We start from the raw sequence: 25,087 nt of genomic DNA, 5'->3' as shown, positions 1-25,087 counted from the left end.
GATTTATCCAACTAGCACTCTGGTTGTGTGTTCAGGACTCTCTGTTCTTGACTGGCAAGGGATATAAATCACGTTTCGGAATGATCCTTTCCTCTGTCCCTACCTCAGAAACCTAAATACTTTGTTAGAAATAATGTTGTTTCCAACACCTTCACCACACATCCTACCCCATTACACCTTTAGTCCCCCACCCTCCCTGGAGGTTTCAAAATATCCAAGACCGTACTCTTTTCACAAGACAAATTATGACCTTCTAAATCAGGTTCCTGGGCTTATGTGGACCTTGGTATTTTTTCATGAGCTACCAAAAACAAAACCAAGATGCTAAGTAGGAAATGAGTATAGAGATCCTTACATTCAACATCCCTCAGCAGATAGTTCAGGGGCCCAGTGAGAATTCTCTCTAGTGAGTTGAGAGAGGAGGGAAAGTACTCGGTTGTAAACAAGATGATATAATATAAACCTTTATACCCACTGGAGTGCACACAGAATGACAAGAGAGATTTAGTGACAGAATGAGGGAATACATATTGACTGGATGGCAGTCCATGTGAAGGAATGAAAGATTGTCATGATGAACTCAACCTGCTGTGTAAAGGACATGACCAATCTGCATGGGGCATGTTCAGAATGTCTCGTCCTCTGCATGGTCTTCACCACTCTGGCCCTCAGCCAGGGACTGTTTGCAGATCAATCTCAAGCATGTTAATGATTTGCAATTTGTAATGCTAGAGCCAAGCTGCTCAGGAGAAGAAATATGAATGAAAAACAAGGGTTGACAAAAAGAAGGCTTGTGTTCTGGGTATTCTCATGTTGATTTCTCATATAGTCAATGCAAATTACCCTTTTGGCCAAAAGACACGGTAGTTGAGAAATCTGTGAGTTTATATCAGTCTCCCCATTTCCCAATACATAATTACAATTGTTTATAGCAAGGCAGCATTTCCCTGCTAGAAAATAAGGGCACCATCTTTCCTTCCAGGTGCTACAAAGTGAAGGAAGGAATGGATGAACAAATGATTAGAGCCTCACAACACCCCTGTGAGGTAGGTTAGTATTATGAAACCCATTTTGCAAACAAGTAAACTAAGGCACAGCATGGTGATAGAACTCAGTTGAGGTTTCCTGGTAAGATTAAAGCACAGTTGGGAAAATCAACATCATTACCAAAAAGCACAAATGTATCTGTGCTCCTAATTGCAAGCACAAGTTCAAAATCACTTTTTAAAGAAATAGCCTTTTAAAATTGGGAGTTTATTCTAACTATTTTTTTTAAGGAGCTGACTTCCAAAAATCTGTTTTTCAGATTACTGTTTGTTGAAGAAAAGATGGATGATTAAAACGGCTTTTCTTCTTCTCTAAAATAATTCCCACTGTAGAACAGGTCTTCTCATCACTCCATATGAAACCAACCTCTTCATAAAAGAGCCTTATTTCCAAACTCTCAGATCAAACTGTGATCCATTTAAAGTCACAGTGTATCAATAAAATCTATTTTGAAAGGGTTGCCCTATATGGCCTTACCTGGAATTATGTAACAGCAAAGAAAACAAACCAGAAGGCTAATTACTGGTAATTTTCCCCTTCATTAGAGATACACAAAGTAGTGGTAGCCCCACCGACAATCCCGATGTTTTCATCTTCATTGCATTACGTTTGAGAAACCACAAAGCCGAGCTTGTAAGAATATTATATATGTATACATAATATATATAAATATATACAGTATATATATAAATGTGCATCTGACTATCCTTTTACCCGTGGCACCAAGGAAGCAGTGGGCAACACCAGTTACAGATCTCAGTCTTTGATTCTGCATAGGGCTAGTTTTCCATTTCCCTTAAATGTAGGGTGCTTCCCCACTTCAAAATGGCTAATTGTGAAGGTATGGATCACTCTAAACCAGAACAGCTGATACTTTGGGGAACAGATGGGTCGTGTTTTATGTTGTTATTGTTTTAAATAGGCTTAGTGCTCTGAATCAGCCAGGTAGGAAGAGATCAGGACAGGCTAATGACCCAGTTTGGACATGGCTGCCATTTTCCAGAAGCTATCCCACAAAACCTGCTCATGAGGCAGGCAGGCACTTTAGAAAGACTTTGGCAATCTTGAGATCCCTCTGAGCTTTTTAGACACTGAGCTGGGCAGGAGGACAGGGATGGCACTAAGGCTCAAGATGGGTCAGCGGCATGACACTAGGCACTCTTTTCTGCATGTCTATATAGTTCTGCTGTTATGGATTTAAAAAAACTTAGAATAATGAGGGATGGGGTGGACATAGCTGAAGAAGCTTGCATTATACTGAGCAAAGCATAGATGAATGAAAACAAAAATAATCAAACACGGGAACAAATGGTAGTGATATCCCAAAGGGAGGGGAAACATTTGTTAACTAATTTTTTTTTCAGTTTGCTCCTCTCTTGCTTTTCTCTGCTATGGTCCCAATGTTTAGTTCTGCATTCTTTGTCTGTTTGTGTTTGTTTTCCCCAGCAGACAAAGCAGTAGACAGAGCAAGATAGTTATCTTATGGTGGTTTTCTGTTTTACTTTGTTTCTGGCTTCTTCTTAGGTTTGTTTTTGAATGTTTTTGTTTGTTTTTCTCAGTTGACTGTTGGCACCTGGTTCCTCTGTAAACTATATTCCTTTGCCTTCAGTCTCAGGTTGGCAATGCTGTTGGCCATGTTCATGCCCTGCGCAGGGCTAGTGTTGGCACATGTAGCAGGATAAGTAGCCATGGCACTGTAGGGGCAAAGGAGAAAACGGAGAAGAGGCATTAGTCTCAGGAAGCTCAAAGTCTTTGCCATATGACACCTGGAAACCAATTTCAGTGTTTGGGGGTGGGGAGGGGCGGTGGAAAGAACAGATGGACTGGGGGGTGGGGTGAGAAGAAGGAAAGGCATTTGCTGCGTTGGCTCCAGTGAGCAGTGATTAATTTCCAAGAGGGAAAACTTGCTGTTGAATGGCAAATGTGTTTCATCAGTTAACCATGCTAATCACTTCTCAATCCTCCTTCCTGCCTATACTCCTGATCTTAGGAAGCAGCACTGGGGAAAGCCACACACTCAAAAATAAGCTCTAGACAATGAGTGGGCCAAGAATATGAACCACATCACCCAACAGTCCAGAACTACACTCCAGTAACTCTGCATGCCTTAGAAGATGTGTCCATTTAGCTAGTTCACTGTACCCAAGACCAGAGCCCAAGACCACCATCATTTCGGGGACTTCAGGTCTATGAAGTGCCCTTCCCAAATACTAATGAAACTAACAAACCTCTTCCCTTTGAATACATCCTTTGGAGGTCTCCTCCAGCACCAATATCTCTGAATTCAGGCACTAGAGTCCCGACGACTTTTTTTTTCTTTCTAGTTACACCATCACTGAGAAGTATATGAAGTTGCATTTCATTATCAAAGCTTGTAATTAAGACCTCAAGACCTCAAAGCTAGTGTGCTGAAATTTGTAATAAGCAGTTTTTCGTTAACTTTAGCGAATGCACATGTATGCACTTACATGTCCTTAAGATGAAAACACATACACAAATACCACATAAATGTCTATACAGTGGCCTATAGAATATTCATCACTTTGAACCTCTTCAAAAAGAGACATTTAAATTCAATGAAAATGTTCCTAATTTTTTTTTAATCCAACAAAATCCTTTTCAACTGGAAAGGATGCTCATATATGGAATTACATGTGCTTTTCTGTCCCTTACATTCCAACAGGATTCTGTCAGCCACCAGGGAGTTTATTGTTCCAAGGCTCGAGTGGTAAGACCAAAAAGAGAGAAAACTGAGACTTTTACCCCAAGACAGATAGAACATATCATCGATACTCATTGATAACATGATAGAGGAGAGGGAGAGAGGGCTCACAATGTAGACAGCAGCTTGCCCTATTACTTCCAGAATCAAATATAATATCCTTTATGTGGCATGTAAAGCTCTTCACAAACTGGCCCCTCCCTCCTACTTTTTCTTACATGTTACTTCCCTCTATGAACTCTACTATCCAGAGATACACAGACATATTGTAGTTCATCAAATATAAATCTCCATCTCTCAAGAGCAGACCTTCTCTACCAGCTGTTCCTCATGATGCTTTCCCTCACCTTCTCTGCTTCTTAGAATCCCTGGCTTCTTTCAAAACTCAACTCAAATCCTATCTTGTACGAGCCATTTCTTGGGTCCTTCCCTCACACCCAACTGCTGGACCCCTTTCCTTTGAGGTTACCTTTCATCTACTCTTCATGTATCTTATATGTTCCTATTAATTGATACATGGTCTCTCCTAGGTGAGGTCCTTGAAGGTGGAGATAATATTTTCACCTTCCTTTGTAGCCTTAGTTCTTAACATAGTATGTGTTAAGTGCCTAATAATTGCTTGTTGACTAACTGACTGACATTTCTTAGGTTGAGAAGCTCTCAAGTCATTTCATGTGTGTGTGTGTGTGTGTGTGTGTGTACGTACTTTTACAGATATATATGCACATATACATGTATGTATAGTTACATATATACATGCATACGTGTATGTATATATACACACTTATACTTACACATAGAGACAGAAAGACAATTATTTTGCAAGTAGTAGGTGCTAATGAGATATGTGGTGGAAAATGAGACTTCTTCTCTCCTTCTCACCCATCACTGCTGAGTATCATCATGATAGCTACAGGGATAATTGTATCATTCGTAGTTCAGAAAGAACTATTAAAATGACAATTGCAAGTCTCATCCCGCTATTCAAGCTATGCCTCTCTAAGCATGCCAAGTAATCCTATCCAATTTCAAATGCCACAAATACATAGTCTTGAATTCCCATGTGACCCAGTACATCTCAGTACTGGGTGCTATACTTAAGTAACCTGTGTGTACACTTAAGTAACCATGGTCTTTTATACTCATTATAGCTGTGGTCAACTTAATATTGGTTTAAATTTTAAATTATATAGGCTCTTTTTAATCTACTCAGGGTAAAGTTTAAAGAGTTTGAAAACATGGGGCTGATATCCCACACATATCACATAAAAGGAGATTTTGTAATAGATTTTAACTTTCATATTATGTAGCATTTATGAATAAGAGTTTTCTTTTATGAGAGTAAGGAAGAATTTAAACAGGCCAAAGTTCTCCTTTTACATTTACTTGGTTTGGTCCTGGTTTGGTTGGTTTGTTTTTGTCTTTTGCCTTTATTCTATGAGTTCTGCTCATTTAAACTTCATTTTTATGGGGTGATTTGGGAGGGGAGGGGGATCAGGAGATAAAACTCCAATGAGAGGAGGAAAGTATGACCTTTTCTCTATCAAAAGCAGGGAAGGAGAGTCTATCAATGATCCCAGGGAAATAGTTTTGTTGAAAAGTGATGATAACTTTAAGATTTTGATGAAGATTTTGATCTCTGGCTAGAAAACTAACTGACAAAGTTACTTTATTTATTACTGCCTGTGTTTTTCACTGGATATTTTCACCTAAGTATCTAGACACCACAATAGTAAATTTTCTGATGGTTCTAAGGCTCGCTCTAACTAAGCTATCACACTAAAATTTTCTTCAACGTGAAGACTGACTAGCACTTCTTTATCTTAGAGGAAAGTTATGGAAGTGAAGTGCATCTTTTGAGCAGGAGAATATATCCCTATGAGTTCACCTTCATCCAAATAGTACTAGATACTACTGAATAGTATTAATAGTACATTTTCATCAATAGTTCATTGCAGTAGGTCCCATAATATTTCAAAACAGTGACATCATGGTGGCTGATTGTAGCCACTACACCTGGAATGACAAACCATAGGTGACTTACAAGGGCTGCAGTGTTCTGGGGTATTGTGTGGTAATAGCAGTTAGTGTTCACAAAGCAATTTTTTGATTGTTAGTGAACTGAATTTTGCAGTTCCATGCCAGGTAGATAGATGGTATAACTCCCGTTCTGTTCCTATTGTTTAGAAAGCCAGACATGAGATAGTGAATAAAGTCAGAATGACCTGGGTTCAATTCCTGCCTCTGACACAAACTATGTGACCATGGGCAAGTCATTTAACCTCATAGTGTGCCCAGGCAACTCTAGAAGACTCTAAGGTAAGATGGGCTGCTGATCTACCTCTGTGGGGGAATTTCCACACTGGAAGTTCCCCACATCAATGAAATCACAGATACCACCCATTATAGGCTTATAAATTCATGCACTAGAGTTAAAAGAAGTGACCCAGTTTCTCTGGACATCTCATAGCATCGACTCAATCAATAGCAGAGAATCTGAAATACAAAACATTGCTCAAATCACTAGAAAGCAGTTATTCCATCTATACCCATGGACTCCAATGACATTTTGTATATATGTCACAAGAGTCTGTCTTACCCACAGGGGTTTGCATCTCCCCTTTAGCGAATAGTAATGTTTCTTTTAGACTATTGACTTGTTTATAAACACTCGTCATCCACAGAAGGGGGAAGTATGTGGGTTGTGTTTCCAGGTTGCTTGATGGCTTTTGACTGAATGACATTTGAGCAAAGGGGTTAAGGGTAGAAAGGAAAAAACTTGCTTCTTAAAATGCTAGATGTGAGATGGCATTGGATGCTCACCAATCCAAGATGGTCCATGCAGGACCATTGGATTTTCAAGCCATAACCTCTTCTATGGCCTTTTCTCAAGAAAAAAAATTCTTCAGAGATTACCTTTATTTTACTTTTTTCAAGGCAGGAAACATATAGATATGACTACTTATGTTCTCATCTTGTCTTCCTACCCTGTGGAACTATCCAAACCCAGCCAAACACCACCATTTTCTACATATCAAGTTCCTGGGATAAGAATGCAAGAATAAATTTGAAGGTTATTTTGTTTTTGTTGTAGTACAGACTTGAAAAGACCTCATGAAAACATCTGAATTCTTGGTTAATATTAATTGCGGAGCTGAGTTTATTAATAAGAACCATGCATTTCTCTTAATTTCAGCCATTAGTGCACTTCCCTTTTCTCTTCTGTCCTGCAGAAATAACATGACGTAATTCTGTGGGAAAGACTGCATTTATCCAGCCTTGGCCACAGAATCAATTAAATTTTGTTCTAAGATTATAATTTCTTTTAAACTATCCCCAGAATTTTTTTTAACCTTGAAGAGTGCATTAGGGAAATGGGGATGAAAAATAATTATGTAGGTTGCATCTATTGAGTCAACAAATTTGCCTAGGAGAAAGGAAATTTCAAGGTTGAACTAAACTCACGTATAGCAAGCTTGAAGTTCTTACGTGGAAGCTAATGGCAGAATTGATTCAGCTGAGAAGATTAGGTAGCTGGCTGCCTATTTGAATCTTCGGGTTCTGATTTTTTGTCACTTGTTTGAAATATAGTCTAGTGGATGACTTGAAATTTGGAAGACCAAGGTTTAAATATTGCATCTGGCCCTTACTAACTGTGTGACCTTGGGCAACCTTCATGTGTCTCCAGGTCTTTTCTAAGCCAGCCACTAAAGCGTAGATAGGTTTGCCAACTGTTTTGGTGGAGAGAATTCCCTCATAAGGAGTTTGCCTATATTGGCAAAGTCACATCTTCACATTCACATATTTGCAAGAGATTAAGTGCATTTACCATGCCTGGGTCTTGGGTCAGTGGAATCATATTAACTTTGTCAGGTTGTTGTGTAAATAACTATCAATATATATGTGGAGAAAAAGATATTTAGCATGGCTATTGAGTGTAAATTTATTCGCACATGTAACTTATGGAAATGAGTCTTTACTTCTTAGTCTCAACTCACTTTAAGATAGAAGGACTGGATTAATGAGTTGACTTGTGTGAGATCAAAGAGGAAGCCAGAAATCGAACCAAGTTTTTCTGACTCCTGTCTATACAGTGCTAAAAATTAATATAGTAATGCAAAAGTTGGGATGGGTCATAATCATGTTTATACTTTTATCTCTTTCTGATTGACCTTAGCTTAGCTTCAAGTTGAGATTTAAGTGATTCCTATTGTTCTTCTGAACTTCAGTGGAAATTAGAACTGGTAAACACAATATGGCTGCTGGGACTTACCCTTGCATGTCGGTTTCCCAAAATAAAAACTTGCTAAAAAAATAAAGTCACCCCATGATCCCTGTCCAAGTCTAATTTTGTAGACATGGAGTTCAAAGAAATTTTTAGGGGTTTTGCTGAGATTCAAAAATTTTGTCTCCTAATTCTTTGACAAAGAATAATATTCCATCTTTTGTCTTTTCCCCTCAAATCACTCTCCACATAGAAAACTCACACATGTGTAACACTGTCCTAAAATGTTACTATGAGGGTGGGTACTTTACTTGCAGAGTGATCTCATTGCTTGAACAATAGTAGCAAAGACTGTACGTGTATACAGCTTACTTTGTGTAAGTCTGGCTTCTTGAAAAGTTGTGTATAAATTAAATTTTGCTCAATCAAGTTCATTAAACACACTAGACAACCTTACTTTTAAAATATGACTTCTACTTATGTCTTTCAAAATGCATAAATCACCTTCTAATTTTGTTCTTCAAATTTTAAAATTTGAGAGCAGGGAATGTTCTACTTTGGTCTCTGTTGGCCTAGCCTTTAACACAACAACATGAACAGCAGAGGCTTTAACAAGTGCAAATGAATGACTATTTCAATCTGGTTTCCCAAAACAGGCTACACTTGTACCATGCTCTGTTAAATGTCACTTTTTCTTTGTTTAATTTTTCACTTAGAAGTAATATCTGAAAACTTTCATAATTTGACTCATCTAGATATTTGCTCCAAAAAAAACCCCAAAAACTTGTAGTTGTCTAGCATCTTCCTTCATTTCTAAAGATGTTTAGAACATACCTTCTCTAATCCTTCAAACCCTCTCATAAAATAGGTCATGGAAATGAGGAAACAACATCCTATAACAAAAATATTGCCAGATTTGGACCTGGATTCAAATTCTAGTGCTATCATTAACAAACTACATGTGTGATTGTGAGCAAATCACTTAACATCTCAATGTTTTAGTGGTCTTATCTGTAAAGTGAGGTAGTTGGATTCAATTGACTTCTAAAGTTCCTTCCTGCTCTGAAGCTACAATTCTATGACCAAGGAACAGATTGATGGTCCTGAATAAGGTCAAGCGAGGAATAAGAATTAGAAGTTCAGTCTGCTATGGTAGTATAATCTCACCTAGACTCCTTCTCCGAGAACTGTCCCTGCTTTGACTACTCTAATAGCCAAGGGAAGGACATATTCTGTTTTGTTTGTTAATGGCATTCCCCACCCAAGCACCTCACTGCTTAAGCTTCTGGAAATAAAAATATATATGTGCCTCTTCCTGAGCACACTGCTCCCCATTCAAACCCTGCCCGAGATACCGCCCCCTTCCCCCACTGACAAGTTACCTTTTCAGTGTCTTCCGTTAGAATCCGTTATGAAGCCCCTCGTGTAAACAACATCTTGGGAGGGACGAAGATCTATTTTTGAAAGTGTGAAAGGGAGAAATGAGCCAAACGAGTTCAGCAGATGTCAGGCAGCACTGTGACCACGATCACATGAGGGGACAGGGAGCAGGATGAGAAAAACTGGGGAGGGATGAGGTGGACAATTAAAGGTGCCAACCCCTCTCTTTTACTTGTCGTTCGGGGAAGCTTTGGGATACCAAGCCTTCCCCCTGTTAATGACTGCCAAAGCCAGGTATATGGAAGACAAGAATTTACCCACAAGAAAGACTGACTGTAGATAGGAGTCCCTCCTCTACTCCTCCTCAAGTGAAAGCCGGGAGCCCAGGGCTTACCAATATCTACCACCCTGGCAGACAAATCATCAGGGTAGAGAATGATTTCCACAGCAATGATAAATACCTTAAGCGTGAATGAATGAAGACACATTTTTGCCAAGTCCATAATTTACCTAGACAAGTAATTCCAAGCTAGGTCATAAGGTAAAAAAAAGTGTTGCACTAGCTGTCTTCTAAAATCCCTTCCAAATCTAAAATATCCTATAATCCTAAGGGCTCCTACCATGGCATAGATATCTTCAGTATCTTATTAAAGCTAGAGAAAAAAATCTTGTGAGGACCATTAGACTGTATGGAGGCCAGGGACTATTCCATTTTTATCTTTGTATTCCTATTGTCTAGGGGCCTGGCATGTAGCAAATTAATAAATGACTGTTCATTTAGTAATTGGTAACAAGAATTTTTCTCCCCTTTGTGACTGAAATGCTCCAGATAGTGAATCTGATTGAGATGAAACACAGTAAGCTAGAAAGGTTAAGTAGCAACATGGTATATTGGTTATTGCGTAGTTACCTATGACCTCCATCTCAATCCTGACCAAAAGCTAGAGGCTTTAAGGTTCTGATTTTATCCTACCTTCTCTTAAAGAAAGACTTAGGGATTTAGAAAGGCTCTGGAAGTCTCGATAAGGATTGCTGGCCTTGGGCTGGATAACTAAGCATATCCTGAGCCACCTCAGCTTCTCTGTCTCTTTGCTAATGTACCCTGGGTTGTGAATCTGTTGTCTTTCAGCTATCAGAACATCATTTCTGGTCAGAAAAAATGGACTATTTAATGTATAGGAAAGATAAGGGGACAAGAGAAACTTCAGAGGTTTTCCCCAATCTTTATACTCTACTGTCTCCCATTTTTGGTTCAAATGGTAAGATTATATCTTAACTGCAAATGTAGCACTGTGAGGCAGGAGGTTAAGTACTGGGGACAGGAGTTAGGGATGATGAGTTCTAGTTCTGATGTTGCTGAGGATTTGCCATGTAACTTTGGGAACGTCTTCAGCCCCCAACTCTAGAAAATGGGAGAAATGATTGTGAGCTACCACCCCACAGAAAAGTCCTGAGCAATACCTAAGGAAGACATCTCCTGATTATTGTGAAGCATCAGATAAGTAAGTAGGCATTATAGTACCAGTAGTAAGCATATCTCCGGTCCCTTTTATACACAAAGATCCTAATGCTTCATTGTCTTTCTACCATTCTCCCTTCCTTTGCACTTCCTTTAGATCTGACCTGAGAGGTCAATCTGGGGTTATATTCCTTATCTGTCTTCATTATACCAGTGCTTTGCTAATGTTGGAGAACAGTAGTATTAAAATGCTAAGATGATATTTAACTTTCCCTTAAAAAATTAGACGAAAAGTCAGGGAAACACCATATATGATATTGGGTGAGAATATGCCGGGCGTAAATCAGCCATTCAAGAAAATGTGTTTATGCTTTGTTCTGCTAAGATACTATTGATAAAATGATTTTTTTTCAAGAGTTACTTCATCCTTCTGTCCCGGGAGCCACTTACTGTGCAAGATCTGGCCAAGTCTATGCTATCACTTGCTAAGAGAGGAGCTACCCAAGAGGATGATGTGAGATTATTAGTGAAAAATACTATTGTTAATGTCATGGACTTAGGGATGGCATTTTAGCTTCATTGGCATTATGATGATGTCCTGACATAGCAACATTTCTCCCTCTCCTCTCTGCACTTTGAAAAGTTCAAGTCAGCCCTGCATCTGATGTCACCAACCTCCATGTGCCCTCCTTCCAGGCACTAAGCATTTCAGGAGGCAAGCCAGGCAGGTGAAGGGGTGTTAGTCAGTGTGCTAGCAAAAGGTCTTAAGAGGCCCCTTCCTTTACATTATACAGAGTGTACCAAAAGTCTTCGCATAGTTTAAATCTTTGATAATATAACAGCTTAAAAGGGCACTGAGACTTTTGAGCCACCCCGCCTATACTGTTATCAATTTAAATCTTATCTTCATGCTCAGGACATGCTCATAATAAAGAGGATGCAAGCACTAGAAATGTGAGCTTTTGTTATAATTCCCTGGTCATCTACTTCAATTTCACCCTAAGAGGGATTTCAACCCCTGCTACCCACCCATCCTTCTGTCCTCAGCTTTTCACCTGACCTTGAACTCATGTCATTTGTGATTGTTTTGGATGAGATATATATGTATGTATATAGAGAGACATATATATATATATATACATATATGTATGTATATATATATGTATATATGTATGTTTATACATACATACACATAGAGAAGTACACTTTGCACACATCATAAAACGTGCTCACCCAGTGACTCTGGCAGAGCTAGTATAATGTAATGGAAAGAGCACAGGGCTTATAGTCAGAAGACTTGACCTTGAATCCTGGCTCTATCCCCTACCTGCTGTGTGGCTTTGGCAAGTCATTTAACCTCCATTGACTTTTTGCCTTATTCACAAAATGAGGATCATGGAATTTAGAGTGAGAATGCAACGTTGGTCCGACCCTCTCCTGTTCTAGATGATGTCATTACACCTGCCCTACCTACATCAGAGGATGATCATGGTGATATAATCCATGTCAAGGTCTTTTTAGGATATTATAGAAGCACATTATTATTTGGGCCAATTTCAAAACATCTTTTCAATTAATAAGGTCTTGGAAAGTATTGAGTTCCCCAGTTATTTAGTGGCCCTAAAATCTACTCATTCTTTTCGAGAAATGGAAAAGCAATATTAAGCATATATGCGATTTCCAAAAAGCATCTGAAAGACTTTTATGCTAAAGCCAATGGAAAGCCTGTGCTTTGAATAGCAATTATTATCTTAATTATTGGCATGATTTTCCTCATTTATGCCAGGGAGTATACCTTTAGATGTCACCTCTGGGAGCAGAGATGATCGGCAATAGAATTTTCCCTGTGTGTGCATTTTATACATGGAAGGTTGAAGGTCAAAACTCTGCCTAATGTCCAGAGCAAAGGAAGAAAAATTAGCGAATCATTTAACACATATGTCTGTTTAGTTTCTGAGGATTATTCTTACTGGTTTAGTTGTAGGTTTATATTATTAGTATATTTAGCACATGAAAACCTATCTTCATATCAGTCCTGACATTTTACATCAGAGAGCTAAGTTCAGAAAATACACTTTCCTTCTCTAAACTTATTAAAAAAAGCCTCGATTGTAGATAATTATGTATAGTCAAAAGCTGTGCTTGAGTCCTAGCTCCATCTTTTACCAGCTATATGACTTTGGCTAAGTCAATTAACCTTTCTGATCCTTGAGTTTCCTCATTTGCAAAAAGAGAAGTATAGGATCATGGGATTTAGAACTGGAAGGTTCATTAGAACCCTAAATCAAGCAGAAATCATTGTTTAAGTCAAACATTAGCCTTAGAAATGGGATAAATAGAAGCATAATAGATTAATGTGCTAATTGTTCTTCCTTCATTGAAAACAAACTTGGTTTGGTCATTAGCCATTACATATTTCCATTGATAGCCTAGGTATAAGACCAAGTAATTCAAGAGGTTACCTAAGAGAATACAGGCCTAGTGCTCTCTGACCTAGTCTCTACTTTGTCCCTAATTTATTACTTTTGGCCATGGGTGACACATCAGCATGATCCCATGTGGAATAATTTTAGCTCATAACAAGAGTGATTCGTGTCTGCAACCCTATCCTTCCCCTTCTTCCCAGCATTAACACTGGCTGCCAAGCAAAATGAGTAAAGGCCAATGTTCCCTCCACAAGAAAGGAAACTGGGTCCCATTGAGTGAATCTGGTGCCTGTGTCTGTGTTTGTGTGTATGTGTATCTTTTAGAAATTGCACTTCTGGAATATTAGAGCTGTAGGATGAAAATTTGAAAAGGAACTCCTCCCATTTTTATGTACAAAACACCCCACATAACTATGCCCCATCATGAGAGCTCCATGGGAACTAGATGAGAACTAAGAATAGGAAAGGAGAATAACCTTAGATACATAGCCATCCCCATCTACTATGAAAGGAACTATGGTCATGAAACCAGTCAGAATTAGCTTATTTTTTTTTCTTTTTTTGCTTTTTATTCTAAAACATTTGTTTTTAACATGACAGTTGCCTTCCATACAGCACTCGGAGCCTCAACTACCTTGACATTATGCAAGTTCCTATTTGACCACAAAATACAAGAAATCTCTTGGATTTGTAATGGGGTGGAGGAAAGGGAAAGGTTTGCTCCAGGATGGTTGCAGGAGGAAAACTGGGCAAGTCTTAATCATCTTTTCTGTGGAATTCTTTCCTCATTCTCTCCCTTTTCAGTGTTCATGAGTCCAAGAAGAGACTGCTGATGGCCTGACCCCCTCTCTTCTGCCCCAAACCCTGCTCCTGGGGCAACTAGTATTCTCCTGCAGAAAGCTGGGGATGCCAACAGGATGAATGTCTCTGGAGAGGCTAACCCAGAAAGAAATTTCGGTCAGCCACACAGGCAGCATGGATACAACTGCGGTAAAGCATGTGGAAGTGGAGCAAGGGAGAGTGTGCCATTCATTCATTCACCTGTACGGAGAGGCTGTCCCCCAGGAAAGATAGTCGGTGGGTCTTGGAGCAGGACGAGGTACAATGGGCTGCTCCACAGCAGTCACATCCCCTGAGTACGATTTGAGGAGGGAAGCATTTTTGTTAGCCAGCATGGCTCTCTCATTCCTGCGAAACTTGGCTCTTCGGTTTTGAAACCACACCTGGAAGGAAGACGACAGAGAGAAGAAGACAGAGAAAGGTGAAAAAAGTTACATACATGAAGCTCTCCCTGGCTTACTCTTTGCTGTTTTCCTCTAAACATTGAGAGCTTGCAACTTTTCCCCTCGTACTCTATTGCTCTGATCCCTGGATCCCCAGTGATCCATGATGAAAGATTGATTGAATAATCAATGAGACATTGTATTAAGAAGGCCTTTAGTCATTATAATCTTAAGGAAATCTTTGCTTCCTTCAATTTTCCCTTAGACTCATATTTCCTTCTGCATTATTGTTATCAAGTATTTAGGGTCCCAACCACAACGACCTTGTACTTACCGCACTTATGTAGGCTTTTATGAATGTTAGTACAATTCATTCCCTTCCTCAATAGAATGTAGGCTCCTTAAGGGTCAGGGACAAGGACTAGACTTGTGATGTCATTGGTACAGAGAGTGAAATGGGTATCTTTTCTATAATTTAAGCCTTAAAGTCTTGCAACTTGAGTCTTAGAGAGTTGTCCTGAGAAATTAAATGCCTGGCCCAGAGTCACAAAGCCAGAAGGTTCCAGAGATAGGATTTAAGTGGTGGTCTTCTTGACTCCAAGGCTAGCTCTCTGCCTACTGCACTATCCTAACTGGTATAGTGGAAGGATCCCTGGATTTGGAATCTCATTAATTACTGATTAATTTTACTTGGGTTCAAATACTGGCCCTGCTACTTGCTGAATGTCTTTGGGAAAGTCATTTCACTATTTAAGCCTTGGTTTCTTCATTTGTGAAATAACAAAGTTAGGCTAGGTCAACAAGCATCAACAAATCAACAAGCATTTATTAAATACCTACTATGTGACTGACTTTGCACTAGCTGTTTGGAATACATAGATAAAGAATGACCCAATCCCTACTCACAGAGAACTTTCATTCTAATAGAATGATCCTCAAGGGCCCTTCCAACTCTTCAATCCTATTCTATAACTTAGAAGGTGGGCTATATTATCAATCAATTTTTGACTTAATGTCCCATAGGTCAGAGAAGCAATGTTGCACAATGGATATCAAGATGACCTTAGAACAGGGGAAACTTGGTTAAAGTCCTGCCACTGACACATACAGGTTACGTGAGAAAGTTCCTCAGCTTCAGGTTCGTCATCTGTAAAATGGGTATAGTTTTAGCATCTCTCTCTCCCACAGTTGTTGTGAATATCAAATAAGATAACCCTTGTGAGCACTTGGTGAGCCTTAAAGTGCTATATAAATGCTGGCTATCATTTGTCATCTCTAAAAAGGGAGAGTAATAAGATTTGTTTGTTTTTTCCCTCAAAAGCAATGTCTTTTTTCTAACATGTGAAAGCCTGAGTTTTAAGTGGATGTTTGAGATGATGACATAAAATACAGAATTATAGCATTTAAAGATCTGAAAAGAATTTGGGAACTTTAGAGCTTCCTTATTTAATCCGATTCTTAGCCATCTGTCTTGGAAGCCTGAGCTGTAGCACCATGGAGGGCCCACACAGGCTGGAAATGCCATTCCCTGTACCAACCTTCCTTCCCTTATTGTCTTCCCTCATTCTTTCCACTTCTCTTCTCACTAGCATCTCAATCCTCTGCAGTATGGTTTCTGGCCTTCTTGTTCCACTGAATCTGCTGTTAAGTTCCAGATCAAATCACCGATGAGCTCTTCATTACCTCATCTGATGACCTCTCCCCAGGCCTCATTCTTTTCAACTTCTCTGCAGCATTTGACACTGTTCATGACCTTCTCCTCCTGGATCCGGTTGCTTTTCTTAGTTTTTGTAAAATTGCTCTTTTGATTCTCTCCCTTCTTGGCTTGCCTTTCTTTCTCAGTCTCCATCTTCTCTTCCACAACTCCCTGTGCCTTCTTATCTTCTCTCTCTACGTTTTCTCACCCAGTGACCTCATCAGCTTCCACTGGGTGAATAATCAGTTCTATGCCAAAGACCTTAGATCTACATCTCCAACCCCAGTCTCTCTCATACATTCCCATCCTACATCACAAATGGCCTGGTGAGCAATTTGAAATTTCCCGCAGACATTGCAAACTCAACACGTCCAGAATAGACCTTATTTTTCTCCCCAAATTCATCCCTGTTCTAAACTTTCCTCAGTCTTTAAAGGGTTTAGATCAGCATCTTCCTAACCTCTCAGGTTCTCAGCCTCAGTGTTATTCTTAACTCCTATATTCACGCACATAGAGACATTCAAATATCAAATCTTGCTATTTTCACCTCCCCAATATCTCTTGATTTGAACCCCATCCATACATGCCCTTATGACTACAACCATAGTTTGGCTTCTCATTACTTCCTCTTCTTCTTCTTTTGGAGAGGGGAAGGCAAGGCAATCAGAATTAAATGACTTGCCCAAGGTCACACAGCTAGTAAGTGTCAAGTGTCTGAGGCTGGATTTGAACTCAGCCCTCCTGACTCTAGGGCTGGTGCTCTATTCACTGCACCACCTAGCTGCCCCTACTTCTTGCCCAGACTATTGAAACATCCTCTTAATTTTCTCCCTGCCTCCAGACTCTCATTTTCCAATCCATCCTTCACAAAGCTACCAAAACAATTTTTCTAAAGTATAGGTCTGACTATGTCACTTGCCTCAATAAATTCCAGTGTCTCCTTAGACAAAATGTTGTCTAGGATCAAATAAGAACTCTTGTTGCACGTTTAAAGCCTTCACAACCTGGTCCCAACCTACCCCTCCATCTTTATTACACATTCCACCTCTTCTCACACTCTATTGTCCAGTCAAACTGGCTTTCCAGGTGTTCCTCACATGGGACGTTCTATTTCTCATTTCTATTTGTGCCTCCCCACTGACTCACCCCCATTCTTGGGATGCACCACCCCTTCACCTCCAGGAATCCCTGGTTTCCTTCAAAACTCAGCTCCAGAAACATTATCTACAGGAAGTCTCTCCTGGTCCTGCTGTCCCTCCCCAGCTCCTGGTGTTCTACCCTCCCAAAGTTGACTCATATTTATTTTGTATCTATTCTGTCCGTTTCATTCACGGACATTTTGTCTCCTTCAGTAGAATGTGACCTCTGTGAGGGTAGATAATGTTTCATGTTTGCTTTTCTATTTCTAGCACCTAGCACAGTGTCTGGTACATTGTAGGAGATTAATAAACGCTTGTCAATCAATTTATTGGCTTGTGAGGCAGCTCTGCACTGGCTTTTGAACTATGGAATTTTTTGTATTGTCTTTCTCTCCCTCCTACAAATAGCCAGCATACATCTCACCCCTGTCGAATGCCAACCAATGGTAGGTAGAATCTTGATCTGGGCTATCTCAGGAATTTTTACACACACAGAGCTTCTATTTTTCTTTCTCATAACCACTCTGTGTCTCTGAAATACAATATTCATTTCACAACACTTCCTGTCTGCCCCTTTAAGTGATTAAAGAAACATCTCTAAATTATTGAAGGTGATGCCAAACTAAACAGTTTCTCCTCCTTTCATGTCTTGATGTGTATCTTAGGGCTAAGTACTGAGCTTTTTTACAAGCAGAGATGTTCTGGCTTTTGCATACATAACAGCTTGGCTAAAGGTTCTATTCTGCTCATTTAGCAGCTATTAATAATGGAGTATGTGTTTCGCTCTTCTGGCAGTGACTAAAACTTAGATGGGAGGGGGGAAGGGCAAGGGGAGGATAGAAGGAGGACCAGCCTCATGCACTTGCTTTCCCCAATATGTGGAGTACCTTCCTTGTCCACTTTCACCTTTGGAACATCTTCCTGACCTTTAAAGCCCCATTCGAATTTTTCCTCCTCCAGGAAGCCTTTCCCAAGTCCCTGAATGCTAATTTACTTTCCTCTCATAGCCCACGTAGCACTTTGTTCTATAACTCTCTTGTGCATTTATCATGTAATAGTTTGTGTTATAGCTCTTTCTCTCTCTCTTTCTCTCTTTCCATGTATATGTGTGTTTGTGTAAGTATACACACACGTATATACATACACATGTATATATAAACATCTACACATACATATACACACAGATATATAAACATATACACACACATATGTTTCTTTTCACCTTACTAGACTTTAAAGCCCTTGAGGGCAGGAACTACATCTTATCTAAACTTGACATCTCCTCCAGTCCTTCACACAGTGTTTTTCAGTTAGTAGGTACCTAATGTTTCTTGCATTATGTACTATGGCACTATAAAGTACCTTGTGAACCTCAAAGTATTCTACAAAGGTAACATATCATCATGATATTGCTAATACTACACATTATTAGGAATATAAGAGAATTATGAAATACAACCCCTGCCCTTGAGGGGTTTATAGTCTTTTCTGGTACAATGGAAAATATACTGGCTTGGAAGCTGGAAGATCTGGGTTCAAATCATACCTCTGGTCCTTTTTACATAACTGTGACCTTGGGTCTTTTAGCCTCCCTGGGCCTCAGTTTTATTGTCTATTAAAGGTGAAGGTTGGATTGGATCACCTCTAAGATCTCTCTGCCTAACCCTAGGTCGATGTGACCTTGCCCATGTCATTCCAGAAATATCATTTACAGACTTCTTGGGTCCATGGCACCAAAAAGAAAAAACCAGATTCATACTCAAGAGTTTTTTGAAGGCAGAAAAAGCAGCTTTGGTCATGTCACCATCCTCCATATCCGTCAAAGTTCAGCCTCTCCTTTGCAAGAACCTGCCCCTATCCACCTCATCAGAATAATTGTGTGTGTATGTATGTATGTACATATCATAGCCAGACATGCGGAGACATAAAACCTCCTTGTCTATTCTGGCTTACAGAACAGAGCACAAATCACTCCCTTGAAAGAGGTATTTGTCCTGGAGAATCTTATTTGAATCACAGATTGCATTAAGCAACATTGCCCATTTTCTTAATTCTCAGTAAGCTGCTTCTGACTCCATCAGAGAGGTTCTGTGTCAGCAAGATTTGTTGCATTCACATTTGAAGGATTTACTGATCTGAGATTTTTTTCCCATTTGCTTTTGCCCTAATTGCCTCACTGGAATGGAATACAGATAAATAATACCGTCTGTGCTAAAGTGCTGTATAAATGTGAGCCTAGGTTTCTGCTGAACTGGCCTACCTGTTGTTCCATATACATGACTTTTCATCTCCGGTCTTTATGCCTTCATCCAGGCTGTCTCCCTTGCCTGGAATGTTCTCTGTTTTCACCACCACCTCTTGGAACCCCTAGCTCCCTTCAGGGTTCAGTCTAAATGCCACCTCCCATTAGAGGCATTTCCTGATTCTCCCCATTGCTAGTATTCACCATCCCAAAATTATTTTAATTTTTAATATATATGTTCTGTATTTATTTATCATATGCATGGTGTCCCCCCCCCATCATAAGATATATTTTGAGCACTGGAACTTGTGCTTCTCTGAAGGCTTATGTCTGGATTTCTGCTTGGTTACCTGAACTCTGGCTTCAGTGAGGTTAACTCTGCGGGCAAGGTCTTCCCGTACAAAAGCATCAGGGTAGTGTGTCCTCTCAAAGACTCTTTCTAATGCCTGCAACTGACTGCTGTTGAAAGTGGTCCTATTTCTCCTCTGCTTTCTCTTCTTCTTCTCCTCTGAGTTCAGCTGATCATCTGGAAGAAAAAAGAATGAAGGATAGTAAGGACTCTAATGGTTCCTCTTTACACTTCTAATCCAGTAAATACGTATTGCGCCTACTGTAAACAAAGCAGTCTGCTAGGCCTGGGGGATACAAAGACAAAGAAAAAAATGCCACTGTCCTCAAGGCAATTACATTCTACTCTCATCATCCTCCTGCTCCATTTTTCTACATTGGTACCTCATTTAAGCCACACAATAATCCTATGAAGTGGCTGTTTTTCTCCCCATTCTACAGCTGAAGCAACTGAGACTAAGTGACTTGGCATACCGAGATGCAGCCCTGATCTACTTTCTAGCCTTCCATAACCCAATGTTGACAGCAAGGATTGCTTGTCACTGGTCAGTTATGTATAAAAGCTTGGGGGCATCTGTGGTTAGAAGGACCTGAGTTGGTGATCTAGGAGTCCTCTTCGGGGGAAAAAAAGATGAAACATCTTAACTTCCCAGGAACAGAGAAGGGAGCAAAGCTGGGATTGTTGTTGAGTCATTCAGTTGTGTGTGTCTCTTCATAATCCCATAGACCATAGCACGCCAGGCCCTTCTATATCCTCCATTATCTCTTGAAGTCTGGCCAAGTTTGTGTTCATTGTTTCTATGGCACTATCTATCTATCTCATCTTCTGCTGTTGCCTTTTCCTTTTTCCTTTAATCTTTCCCGACATCAGGGTCTTTTCTAATGAGGCCCATCTTCTCATTATGTGACCAAAATATTTAAGCTTCAGCTTCAGTATTTGAACTTCCAATGAATACACTAAATGAGTTTCTTTAAGTATTGACTGATTTGATCTCCTTGCTGTCCAAGGGACTCTCAAAAGTCTTCTCCAGCACCACAATACAAGAGCATCAATTCTGTGGCACTCAGCTTTCCTTATAGGCCAACTCTCACAGCCATACACTGCTACTGGAAAAACCACAACTTTGATTATATGGACCTCTAGTGGCAAGGTGATGTATCTGCTTTTAGAATGCTATCCAGGTTTGTTATAGCTTTCCTTCTAAGGAGCAATCATCTTTTAATTTCATGGCTGCAGCCACTGTCTGTAGTATCTTTGAGCTCAAGAATATAAAATCTGACACTGCTTCCATTTCTTTTCCCTCTGTTTGGCAGGAAATGATGTGACCGGTTGCCAAGATCTTAGTTTTTTTGATGTTAAGCTTCAAGACAGCTTTTGTACTCTCTATTTCACCCTCATCAAGAGGCCTCTTAATTCTTCTTCACTTTCTGCCATCAAAGTGGTATCATCCACATTTTTGAGATTGCTACTATTTCTCTTGCAGACCTTAATTCCAGTTTTTGATTCATCCAGCATGGAATTTCACATGATGTACTCTGCATATAAGTTAAATAAATAAGGTGACAATATACAACCCTGTCTTATTCCTTTTCCAATATTAAACCGATCAGTTGTTCTATATTCAGTTCTAACTTTTGCTTCTTGGTCCTCAGAAGACAAAGAAGATGATCAGGCACTCCCATCTCCTTGAGGACTTGCCACATCTTGTTGTGATCTACACAATCAAAGACTTTAGTGTAGTCAATGAAGTAGAAGTAGATGTTTATCTGGAACTCCCTTACTTTCTCCGCAATGCAGGGAATGTTGGAAATTTGATCTCTAATTCCTCCATCTCTTTGAAAACCAGCCTGCTCTTCTGGTAATCCTTGGTTCACATATTGCTGAAGCCTAGCTTTCAGAATCTTAAGCATAACCTTGCTGGCATGTGAAATGAGTCAATTGTTCAATAATTTGAATATTCCTTAGTCTTGCCCTTCTTTAGGATTGAACATAAACTGGTCTTTTCCAATCCAGTGACTACTGTTGAGTTCTCCAAATTTGCTGGCAAATCTAGTGAAGCATGTTAACAGCATCATCTTTTAGGATTTTAAGTAGCTCATCTGGAATTCCATCACCTCCACTAGCTTTATTATTAGCAATGCTTCCTGAAGTTGTCTTGACTTCATTCTCCAGGACAGACATCCTGGATCAGTAATCACACCATCAAGGTCATCAGTGATGTTAATATCTTTCTTGTATACTTCTTTTATGTATTCTTGCCACTTTTCTTGACTTCTTCTCCTTCTGTTAAGTCCCTACCACTTTTGTCTTTAATCATGCCCATTTTTGCCTGAAACATTCCCTTGATATCTTGAATTTTCTTGAAGAGATCTCATCTTTCCCATTCTATTGTTTTCTTCTGTTTCTTTGCATTGCTCATTTAAGAAAACCTCCTCTCTCCTTATTATTCTCTGGAATTCCTCCTTCAATTGGATATATCTTTCCCTTCCTCCTTTCCCTTTTGCTTTTCTTCTTTCCTCACCTATTTGTAAAGCCCCATCAGACAGCCATGTTGCCTTCTTGATCCTCTTTTTCTTTGGAATATTTTGCTTTTGTTGTTGTTGCTGCTGCCTCTTATACAATATTGTGAACCTCTGTCCATAGTTCTTCAGTCATCCTACCATATTTAATTCCTTAATTTTTTTTCATCTCTTCCCTTCATATTCACAAGGGATGTTGATTAGGTCATACTTATATGGTCTGATGGTTTTCCTCACTTTCTTCAATTTAAGTCTGAATCTTGCAATAAGAAGCTCATGATCTGAGCCCCAGTCAGTTCCAGGCCTTGTTTTAATTGACTGTATAAGAGCATCTCTCTGCCTTTGGCTGCAAAGTATATAATCAACCTGATGTCTATATTGACCACCTGGTGATATCCATGTGTAGAATTGTCTTTTGTATTGTTGAAAAAGAGTGGTTGTTATGACTAGTGAATTATCTTGACAAAATTCTATTAGTCTCTGCTCTGCTTCATTTTGTACTCAAATGCTAAACTTACCTGTTATTCCAATTATCTTTTGGTTTCCTGCTTTAGCATTCCAATCCCCTATGATAAATGTGACATCTTTTTTTTCGTATTTCTAGAAAATGTCATAGGTCTTCATAGAACTGATCGAGTTTGGCCTCATTGGCATCAGTGGTTGGAGGCTAGACTTGTATTACTGTGATACTGAGCAGTTTGTCTTGGATTTGAATAGATATCATTGTCATTTTTCACAGTAGACCCCAGTACAGCTGAGGTAGAACTTGCACCAAATCAGATAGCTCTGTAACACAAGTGTTTTCATCTATGTGATTTAGAATCCTGGAAGATTCAATCTGATCCCTTGAGGTAGAGGAGGAGAATTTGTTCCCACTGGGAATTTTCTTTTGTTTAGTTTTTACCTCATAGCCCCTTAGAAGCAGCATGGGACCCTCAAATAACCAAGGCACCCATCCAAGATCATGCTACTGAAGCAGTAACTAGAGCTCCTTAAAACAGATAAGATATAGGTACCCATTGACTAGGAAACAGCTGAATAAATTGTGGCATATGAAAATAATGGAATATTGCTGTAACATAAGAAATGATTAAAGAGACAATGTGATGCAGTTGACAAAAAGTCAGCTCTAGAATCAAGAAAACCTGTATTCAAGCCCTGGTGATGTCTTACTGGCTTCTGCAAAGTTATGCAAAGATGGACAAGGTTTTTCTACACAAAAGCACACTAGCTAGGTGACCCTGGGAAAGTCACTTAACCTCTCGGTCCTCTAAGCAACTCTTTAAGACTGTCAGTTGAAAGATGGGATTCCGATCTCCATTGGTGCATGAAGGTGGAGGGGCATGGAGAACTCATACTAGGAATTCTCCACATTGAAGAAAGCACAGAAATCACACCTCTGCCCCACCTTACAGCCATTACAATAATAAAAGAAACAATGAGTATGAGGAATTGAAAAACATGGGAACACTTAAATGAAATGGTGTAGAGTGAAGAAATAAAAACCAAGAGAACACTATACACAACGACCACAATAATGTTTAACAAAAGTGAACAGAGAAACCCCTGATCTACTGGACTGGGCTACCACCCACAGAGTCAAAGTTTGAATGTTCCCCTCAACAGGAGCAGATCAGAGATTCCCCCAATTTCCTCTGCGACGGTATTTGTTTTTCAGTCATTTTTCTGTCATGTCCAACTCTTCACGACCTCATTTTGGGGTTGTCTTGGCACTGTAACAATATAAACAGTAACAAACCTACAAGACAATCTTTTTTGGGGGAAATTACAATAACCAGTCTTGATCCTAAAAAACCCATGATGAAACATTCCTCCCTCCTCTCAGTGAAGAGGTGAGGGAGAATGGATGTGGAATTTGAATATTTTATCAATAGTCCCAGTGTGAGATTTGCTGAAAGGTTTTTTCTTTGTTACAAGAAAGGATTCAACAAAGGGATTTGTTTAAGGAGAAATGAAATGACTTAAAGACAAAAAGCAACAAGAGAATTTTAAAACAACAACAAAAACAGATTGGCATTATCAGAGACACTCCATCAACATCAAGCCAAGCTAACTCTATGTGTTTAGGAGACTCTACGACTCCCCAGAAAGAGGGAGTAGAACTAACAGACCTCCTGTAAAGGTCTCCCCAAAATAGGACTCTGAGAGTGTGAAGCCTGAGACTTTTTTCAAGTACTAGCTATGTCCACAATTGCCTTCAGTCTCAACCTCTTTCCATAATCTACTTTGGGAAACCTGGCAAGCCAATTATCCAGCCTTCCATCTTTCATGTCTTCAGGCAGTGATTAGTGTACACCCAACCCCCCACGTCCCCCACCCAGCTCAAGTCAGGAGTGATGGATGTATCAAGCTGAGCAGAATACCAGCTGTGCTAACATCACTGACAAACCTACTGCACGGAGGCGGCCACAAAGCCTGGCCACTTAGCCCAAAGATCTCAGAGATTTACAACTCAGTAAGCTATCACAACCCAAATCATACATTTAGCCTATTGAACCAGACTTTGGATTCCATTCCCAAAGGCCTACCTCTCCATAAATAGCAAACCACCAAGAGAAAAGTCTAGGCAAGTAACCAAACATTTCTTCAACATATAAGTAAGGAGGTCTTGGCAGTGTTATGACAATAAGTGCAGTTAT

The 25,087-nt window shown here is 39.6% G+C and overlaps 1 protein-coding gene across 1 annotated transcript in view; it reads right to left on the bottom strand.

Annotated features, from left to right (window-relative positions):
- Positions 1 to 867: 867 nt before the first annotated feature.
- PRRX1 (paired related homeobox 1) overlaps positions 868 to 25,087 on the bottom strand; it is a 97,386-nt gene continuing 73,166 nt past the window's right edge. The window contains exons 2-4 of the mRNA XM_036753421.1: positions 19,910 to 20,085; positions 14,301 to 14,482; positions 868 to 2,741 (exon numbers count right to left, since the gene is read on the bottom strand). Of these exons, the coding sequence (XP_036609316.1) occupies positions 2,603 to 2,741; positions 14,301 to 14,482; positions 19,910 to 20,085 (497 nt within the window). The 3' untranslated portion in view covers positions 868 to 2,602. The remainder of the gene's footprint in view (positions 2,742 to 14,300; positions 14,483 to 19,909; positions 20,086 to 25,087) is intronic.

The sequence above is a fragment of the Trichosurus vulpecula genome, chromosome 4 (assembly GCF_011100635.1).
Source record: "Trichosurus vulpecula isolate mTriVul1 chromosome 4, mTriVul1.pri, whole genome shotgun sequence".
NCBI classification, from domain to species: domain Eukaryota; kingdom Metazoa; phylum Chordata; class Mammalia; order Diprotodontia; family Phalangeridae; genus Trichosurus; species Trichosurus vulpecula.
The sequence above is the reverse complement of the archived record's forward strand: the minus strand, read 5'-3'. Positions and strand labels throughout refer to the sequence as shown.